This window comes from Mus pahari, chromosome 5 (genome assembly GCF_900095145.1).
Source record: "Mus pahari chromosome 5, PAHARI_EIJ_v1.1, whole genome shotgun sequence".
NCBI classification, from domain to species: Eukaryota; Metazoa; Chordata; class Mammalia; order Rodentia; family Muridae; genus Mus; species Mus pahari.
This window is the reverse complement of record NC_034594.1, coordinates 43,642,410-43,651,141: the sequence shown is the minus strand read 5'-3', so window position 1 is coordinate 43,651,141 and position 8,732 is coordinate 43,642,410. Positions and strand designations below refer to the sequence as shown.

Below are 8,732 nucleotides of genomic sequence, written 5' to 3'. Positions count from 1 at the left end.
CAGAACTTGGACCCCAGAAGCTAGACTTCGGACTACTCATGGGAGAGACCTACTCCAGGAAAATAGGAAATAGTTACTGCGGGCAGGCAGCAAAAGCAGGTGCCCACGGTCACTCTGGATCCTTCTCTGTGAAGCCTTAGGCGAGGCTTCCAGCTTGGTGGGAGGTGGAGAGTAAGGAACCAGGTTGTAGCGAGGTGACTGCTGCTTCTGTGACCTCAAACATGGACGAATTCCAGAAAACAGGAAGGACAGAGGAAGTGTCCTTCTCTGCGACCCTTCTTAAAGGTGCTACGTGATGGCCTAGGCAGTTCTTGTTTTTGTTGATGAAGAGGTGTTGCAGGGTAGAGCTGGGGGCAGGGGTGGTTCGGTGGGTAAGCCACTTGCTATGTAAGTGAGGGCCTGAGTTGGGCCCATGGTCCCCAGGACCAGTAAGGCCATGCGTCTATACTTCGTGTTCTTATAGTGAGCTAGAAGACAGGAGGCCTCCCAAAGCTTGCAGGCCAGCTGACCTGGCATAGGCAGCTGTGGACAACAATGACATCCTGTCCTAAATGAGGGCTACACCAGGATTTTCCTTTGACTTCCACTGAGGTGCCATGGCACACATGCAGCTGTACATACACATACCCCCCCCCCATCTCCTCTCCCTCTCTCCTCCCACCCACACACGGGGGCGAGGAGCAAATGAGCAAGAGAGCTAGATTTATTGCAGCAGGGAGGGAACTTCCCACTTATCTATATTTAATAATTGTGTCTTTGAACGAGCTGACAGTAGACAGTAACAGAAGAAAAGGCGATTTCATTTTATGCATGGGTGAACCAGAGGAAAGGCAAACGAATACCCCTAAGCCTTTATGAGATCTGGAAACTTAGAGAGGATGCTGGACTACAGAAAGCAACAGGAGCTCAGGCCTCCTTGACGAAGGTGTTGAGAGCAAGCTGTGAGAGGGAGGAGGGAAAGCCGGGGAATGCCTGGTGAGACCCAAAAGCTGCTGGGTAAGGAAAGTTGCTCAGGGGGTCATCAGAAGGGTGGGCTAGGACTTGTGACAGAAACCATTTGAGCATGACAATGACCTCCTGTGGTTCTGCCTTCTCTAGTTGAGGAGCTTTACAAGAGAGTGTCAGTTTCTTTTCTGAAAACTAGCCAAAGAGATGAAGGAAACTCAAGAGAAAGCCCCTAGTAACATCAGTAGAAAATAGCATCCCCAGACTTTGTACTTCAGCGTGGCATTCCCTGAACTCCTTCAATGTCAGCTAACTGCCTCTGGCCTATCTGTATGTAGCCTACCCTGAGTGTGCAGGGAGGCGGCCAGCCATCACTCTATGAAGGTGCACAGGGAGGCTATACGGCTGGAGGGGAACCCAGCTTGTTCCCTATCTGTTTTGTAACATCCCAGGAAAGGACCACAGGAAGGAGCCCAGGGCATCTTTCTAGAAGGAAAAAGCACAATCATTATATTTAGATGTATTTCCGAATCACCCTTGTGCATATCCTCAGCGAAACTGAAAGGAAGGCCAGGGAAGTTGGCTCACACATCAACATCTCATTCAGCAAGCCGAGGCAGGAGGATTGTCATGAGTTTAAGACAAGGCCAGGCGGTAGAGCGAGAACCTGCCTGAAAGAAAACCGAACAACCAAAACCAAAGGAGGCTGCCAGTGAAGGGTCCTCTCTGTCCTTAGAGGTACACCGTGACTAAGGAGTTGAGTCCTCTTAACTGACAATGACACTTGGGAGTCAAGAGGACGAGGAAGATCTTACAAGCCACCTTGCCAAACATTCACACTAAAGCATGTACCTCATTTAAGCTTTTCTAATAGTTTTTAATTTTGTATGACTCTTTTGAGGACACACACATATGTTTACTGTATGTGTGCTTGGTGCATACAGACAGAGGCCTGAAGAGGACATTGGGTCCCTGGAACTTAAGGTGGAGTCTTGGATGTTTGTGAGCCATTATGTGGGTGCTGGGTTCTGAACCTGCCTCCTTTGCAAGAGCAACAGGTGCTCTCAACCACTAAGTCATTTCTCCAGCCCCTCTACCTCACATTGGAAGTCTCCCAAGTTGTTAGCACCCCCCCCCCCCCCCCCCATGGGAAGTCCCCCATTTTGTTACCCCCCCCCCCCCCCCCGTTGTGGTACCACCTAAGCAATGCTGCAGCAAGCTCTGTTCGCCATGATTTCTTCCTCACTCCTGTTTCAGTTGCGAAGCTCCAACTGGGGACCTGCTGCTAAAGAGAGCCTGAATGTTAAGGTACAAGTCTTGGCTAGGCGTGGTGACACACGACCTTTAATCTCGGCACTTGCCAGGCTGAGGCAGGTGGATCTGAGTTTGAAGCCAGCCCAGTATACATCGTGAGTGCCAGGACAGACAAGGGCTATGGAGAGAGGAGAGGAGGTCCTGTTTTAAACCAAACCAAACCAGACCAAAGTCCTGGTGTGGTGAGAAAGGAGCAACTGCACAGTTGTGGGGGGGCTCTTTCACCCACATTCTGATGGTAAAAACAATTTGTATGGTCAAGTATGAACTAAGGATAGGAAAGTCCCTGCGAAGGGTCATTAAAAATAGGCATATAGCAGGCTGAGTACTTAAATATGTACTCTATCAAGTGCTCATTTCTCTCCCTCCCCCAAGGATTAAACAAGTCTTTCTTTTCAGATATTTAGAGGCTCACCAGTGGTTTCTGTTTGTGCTCTCTTTAATGTCTACACTGCTATAGATGTTGATTTTCCTAAGCGGATGTGTGCCCTTTCTGAGCAAGTCGGTAATAATTACAACACTGAGAGCTAAGGAGGGGCAAAAAGAACACCATAAGTAATTGGCAGTGTGCTGGAGAGCCTGGGGGAAGTTTTAAAGGCATATACATATGTATGCAATCCTCCCGTGTGTGTGTGTGTGTGTGTGTGTGTGTGTATACAATTTCGGTGGGAAGATGGAGAATAGGGAGACAGAATGGCTAGCTAGATCCCAGGAATCTGGGGAAAGTCAACTAATTTAAAATTTTGAATGTTTTTCTGACCCTAAGCCTACACTTTCTTGTGCCTAGTGTAGGTGCCCAAAAGAAAGAAATAAGACAGAAAATACACGGAAGAAAGGTATTTCTTCTTCTAGTAACGACATATCAATGTGGTGTGATCTTTTCACGTGTGCGTATTCACCGATGAAATCGGACTAACTCCCTCTAGTGAAAAAAGTGAGATATAATAATAAGAAAAGGAAAGGGGGAAGCTGAGAGGCCGAGATAGCACAAAACCATGGAGCAAGTAAGGAGAAAACTTACTAAGAGAAAAATGGAGGAAGAAAAGACCCAAACAGGAAACTCAGTTACTTAAGGAAAGTGCTCTTACTGGTCCCCAGTTTACTGCAGGCCACCTGTCCCCAGTCTCCCGCAGCTGGCGCTGGAATGCGGTAGTCAGGCGCGCCCCCTGCCGGCCCGGAGAGGCGAGGGCGGCCGCGGCTCGGCAGGCTCCGGCAGGCGGAGACCCTCGGGTGGCCAGGACCGGGGATGGGGTTTGCAGCCGAGGCTGCGGGGCAGGATTTAGAAAGTCGTCCGCTTCGGCCACCGGGGTGGCGGTGTGGAGCGACGCGAGCGCCCGAGTCGGCTGCATGGGGTCGGGCTCAAAACCGGGCCTGGGCGCCGCACGTCCCCTCCCCAGCCGCGCGGGGGTTAGGGATGCTCGGTAGAGTCTCCCACTTCACTGCCACCAAACGGACGGTGACTGCGCTTAATGCTCTACTTCGCTACGCAGCCTTGGGCGTCAACGTCGCCGACTGTCCACTTTAAGGTCGGCACAAGAGCTCAGCCGGTACAAGGCACCCCACGCCCGTGTGCACTCGCCCTCCCTGGCGCCCCATGACCGTAGGGCCCCACAGGAAGGACACAGCACGGGCCAGGGGAAAGCGGCGCTACGGGGGAAGAGGACCGGAAACTCGCATCTCCCTTCCGGGAACCGGCTGCCACCGCCTTCTGCCTTTTAAGGCGGAGCTCCGCACGGCGACGGGGCAAGGCTAGTGCGCTTGCGCGGCGCGGGTACCCTCCCGGAACCGTGAGTATCTACGTGGAGGCGCTGCACGGTGGCCGGCGGGCTGTGTCGGCGCAAGCCTCCACCCGAGGGTCCGAAAGGAGTCTCTGCGGAGCCCCGCTCCCACCCGCGCCGGGTTCCCGGGACTCTTTCGTGGGTGCGAGGGAAGCGCATCTGTGGCCCCCAGGTGGCGTGCGGGACGTGCTTTTTGTCCCGCGCGTTGTCCGCCAGTATTGTCGACTCCAGTCCCCAGGGTGACTCCATCCACTCTGCCGTAGGGAGCCTTCGAGGGTCAAAAGGCAGGGCGAACCCGTTAAGATTTCACAGAAGTATGCATTCGGCTCCTTTGTCCTAGCTGAACGTGGGGATGTAGGTTGGCGGACCAAACAAAATAAAAAAGATGTGGGAGCTGGGTCCGGACAGATCAGGTGCCCAGGGCCGTCACTGTCACTTTCTGTGCCTTTATGTAACTCCAAACCCAAATAGTAACAGGAGCCTGTAGGGTGCCGCAGGAGTTAGAGATGTCTAGGTGTTTCCCCCTCAGAGTTATTAGTTGACACCAATTCAGAGCCAATGTTCACTTCCCTCAAGTCTCAGAGGAAAAGCTGTTGAGGAAATTTGGTGCACCTCCGTCTATTTCTTAGTTTGAACTTGTAATAGCGTCAACAGCTTTTTCAAGTTACTTAAGTAAGATACAGTGCGCAACTTCTGACTCTGGTGTCACTCAGGATTCTTTTTGCATGACAGGACTCAGCAGAGATAGACAGAAGAAATGGCCCTGGTACCCTATGAGGAGAGCGCGGCAATAGGGCTCCAGAAATTCCATAAGCCTCTCGCCACCTTCTCTTTTGCGAACCACACCATCCAGATCCGTCAGGACTGGAGGCAACTGGGAGTTGCTGCAGTGGTGTGGGATGCGGTAAGTCAGCACTGCAGGGCCTTTGAAAACATCCACAGTTGCAAGACTGTATTCTAAACAGGAAATTGATGGCTTTATTGAGATATGATTCATATATCGTCTCCACCAATGTAAAGTCTGCAAAAACACTGGGTGGTTCAGCACATCTATGGTAGTACACCCATTACATTATTTACAGTTTTTCATGGTCCCTGCATTTCCTTGCCCACCAGTCATCCCCTTTGTCCCCTTACACATGGTCCACTTTGCAGAGCTAAGGGAAGTGAAATGACTTAGCTGCCCGGTGATGACCGGAAGACTGGAAAGAAAGCGCGGGCCTGCTTGCTCTGGGCACGCATTAAGTTCGTTTCTGAAAAACCACCAAAGAATGTGCAGAGACAGAGTCCGAAACTAACGTCATGGTTTCAGTTTTTCATGGTTTGGAAAGATTATTGCTTTTCTGCTTCTTATGAAGAGTCTGTCTTCAGCTGTTAAATAAATGATTGGCATAAAGACTTAGTTATACTCTTAGGATATAGCTCTGGCAGGGGCGGGGGAGGGAGGGTAAAAATTATTGGATCGTAAGCAAATGCTCACTCAGCATGTGAAATTCCAAAACTTTTGGTGAAACCCTACCCGCTGATGCCCAGGACATGCCCAGGGTCCCTGTGGGACAGTGACTCAGCGTCACAGATCAGGCAACCTTGAGCACTGAGATTCGTCTTTCTAGCATGGCTTAGGAACCAGACAGCCCCATGAAGAAAATCAAAGATCCACGTCATTTCTTCCAGAGCAGTTTTGTAAACTTCATGGAGATATGCTGTGACATAGGAAGAAATGAAGCTTTTTAGCTGAAGCTGGCCCGTAGCTAGCTTGTACTGTCTGTAAGAGGCTTGGGGCACACTGTGCCTATGTTATGTTGTAGCAGCAGCAGCAAAGTTTCTGTGCATTGGGAATTGTACTTTTCAGGCAGAGAGGGAAGGAGGAGAGAAGAAAGGAAGCGGGGGAGAATAGGAATATGTTTGTTCACTGTTTCTCCCCGCCAGCATTCGGCATCGGGAAGCTACACCTGCTCTTCAATCCTGCTCACGTTGTGTTTTGACTCAGGCTGTCGTTCTTTCCATGTATCTGGAGATGGGTGCTGTGGAGCTCAGGGGCCGCTCTGCTGTGGAGCTGGGCGCTGGCACAGGGCTGGTGGGCATAGTGGCTGCCCTGCTGGGTAAGTTCAATGGTCTGGCTCACCCCTTAGTGAGCAGAACTCGTGGAGAGGTACACTTGCTGTACCAGAAAACACATGGTTGGGATCCCCCTTTCTGAGTTGGCTTCTCTCTCCCGTACTGTAGACAATAACCCTTGTGTATGGTCTCTTTGGTTTAAATGTCCGTAGACTACCAGACTCACTCCCATGAGTAAGTAGGACAATCATAATCCTTTACTGTTGAGGAAACAGCTGGTTTTTTCCTCCTAGGGAGGGTGGGCCCCTCAAATGTCCCCCACTGACATTTTAAGACATTATATTAACAGTATAATTCTTAGTTGATACCAATCTATCAACCTTCATCTGATACAGGCATAGATTTTTTTTTTTTTTTTTTTTTCTTGCTGGAGACAGTGTCTTCCAATGCTGGCCAGGCTGGCCTTGAGCCTGTCGTCCTCCTGAGCAGCTGGGCTTACAGACATGCTGCACCACTGTGCGTGGCTGCTTTGACCATTTCTAAATTACATTGTTCTCCCCCCCCCCCTGTTGACTTCTTTTTACAACTTTTGACTCATTGTTTAAGTTGTCCGTGATAACTAACTTTTAGTTCAGCATCTGTCATGTCAACCACCCAAGTATTGTCATCTAGGGCTCTTCTTACGGTGAGGTTTCTGATTCAGTGGCTCTGGAGTGGGACTTTAGAGCTTGTTTTGTAAAAAGCTCCCAGGATAATTATGCCAATGCTACAGGTTCTCAGAGCATACTAATGGTGTGTGTGTGTGTGTGTGTGTGTGTGTGTGCCTGCCTGGAATTACAGAGCCTTGAATTATTTGCTTTAGGCCCAACCTAAGCCCCTCTTGTCCCACCCCTTTTTTTTTTTTTTTTTTCTGATTCCTTTCCTGTTTCAGTGCCGAGCTCTGTGTTGTTTTGTTTGGTCTTGATTAGAGAGGCAGAGATGGTGGACATAACATCTTAGAGCCGGAGGGATCGCTCAGTGTTTAGGAACCCTGGCCGCTCTTCCAGAGGACCTGGGTTTGATTCCATCACCCATGTGGCTGCTCAGAAAAGCCTGTAACTTCAGTGCCAGGGGATCCAGCAAAGCATCCTCTTCTGGCTGTGTAGGAACTGTGTATAAGTGCTACATAGACACGTATCCAGGCAAAACACCTATCTACATGAAACTGAAGGTTAATATTTTTAAAGTACATATTGTTTGATTCTTCTGTCTATCTGGAAGCAAAATAAGCCATTGATGAGACTCTTGTTAGCTGTGTGTCATTTTTTATCTTCTAATGGTCCTTATAAACATTACCATGGATGTCATATATTATTTTTAATTTTGTTTTTCAACTGAAACTGGCATTTTGAGATATTAAGCCACATTTAGTGTCCTTATCAACAGAGATTCAGGACTCAAAGAAATGTCAGCTCAAACTGAGGCTCTTGGTATGCTAACCAGTCCCCCCCATCCCCCTCCTCCCCCTGTTTTCTACTGTAAGCATAGGCTTCTTGCAAAATTTTGTTGGCTGGTATAGAGACATGTTAGTGCATAAATTTAATAGTTGTAGTTATAATTAATTTTGACACCTCGTTTGTTCCATCTATTTGAGCTTGGGCACAGTGTTAACCTCTAAACACTGACTTCCCCATCTGTAAAATGGGGGCAGTGATAGCATTTGCTCCTCAGTGAGGCTCAAGATGGGGCTAGTTTCCATCTGAATGTAATTAGCTAGGTTAGCTCCTTAGCTGACAAAAGATGTGCTCTGTGGTGTGTGAGTGTGTATGAATGTATGCACGTGTGCTATGTGTGTACGTGATGTGTGTGTATGTATGCATTGTGTGTGTATGTATGTGTGAGTGTGTGTGTGTACATGGATGTATACATGATGGGCGTAAGTGTGTAAGTATGTGATGTATATGAGTGTGTATATGTATGTGGTGTGTGTATATATGTGTGTATTTATGTGTTTGTATGGTGTAGATTAAAAGATCTTTATATCCTGTATATATATTAATTAATGCTGGAAATTAATACAGTGGCAATTATTCCTTAACCAGTCTTTTCCCAAATAACCACACAGAGACCTTTTAATATTTCAATGCCTTAGGTCTTAGCTGGGCAGACTCTCAACGAGCTCATCTAACTTTACCCATCCACCTAGCCCCATCCCGCCATGTGGCAAGCTATACCTTCCAGGCTCGTAGTCACATCCATCTCCCTTCATGTCTCCTGGCAAAAAGGCTTTCCTCCTTCTTTTCAGAGTTCCTTTCCCTCTCCCATGAAGTCCCACCTTCCACTTCCTGCCCAGCTAATTGTCCATCAGACTTTTATTAAAGCCAATCAGAGAATGCTTTAGGTAGATGAGGAAGGACAGACACAATTTCACACAGTGAGTGTACCACCAACAATGTAGAGTAGGTGAGTGTGTGTGTGTGTGTGTGTGTGTGTGTGTGTGTGTGTGTATGTATGTGTGTGTCAGTTTCTATTCTGGGTGTTTCTGTTTTTAATGAGAAGTCTGGAGCCAGGTTCTTCAGGCGCTATTTTAGAATGAAGGATAGCAGTTGCTTCAGGTGTCTGTGTCTTAGGGTGAGGTTCTTGACTCATTCTTTTTTG

The 8,732-nt window shown here is 48.6% G+C and overlaps 1 protein-coding gene across 4 annotated transcripts in view; it reads left to right on the top strand.

Annotated features, from left to right (window-relative positions):
- Positions 1-3,445: 3,445 nt before the first annotated feature.
- Mettl21a (methyltransferase like 21A) overlaps positions 3,446-8,732 on the top strand; it is a 12,688-nt gene continuing 7,401 nt past the window's right edge. The window contains exons 1-3 of one of the 4 annotated variants that reach the window (XM_021198703.2): positions 3,446-4,046; positions 4,770-4,941; positions 6,028-6,139. In XM_021198703.2, the coding sequence (XP_021054362.1) occupies positions 4,795-4,941; positions 6,028-6,139 (259 nt within the window). In that variant the 5' untranslated portion in view covers positions 3,446-4,046; positions 4,770-4,794. Of the gene's footprint in view, positions 4,047-4,087; positions 4,392-4,769; positions 4,942-6,027; positions 6,140-8,732 lie in introns of those variants that run through there. The other 3 variants (XM_029538829.1, XM_029538826.1, XM_029538828.1) reach the window with 3 other exon arrangements.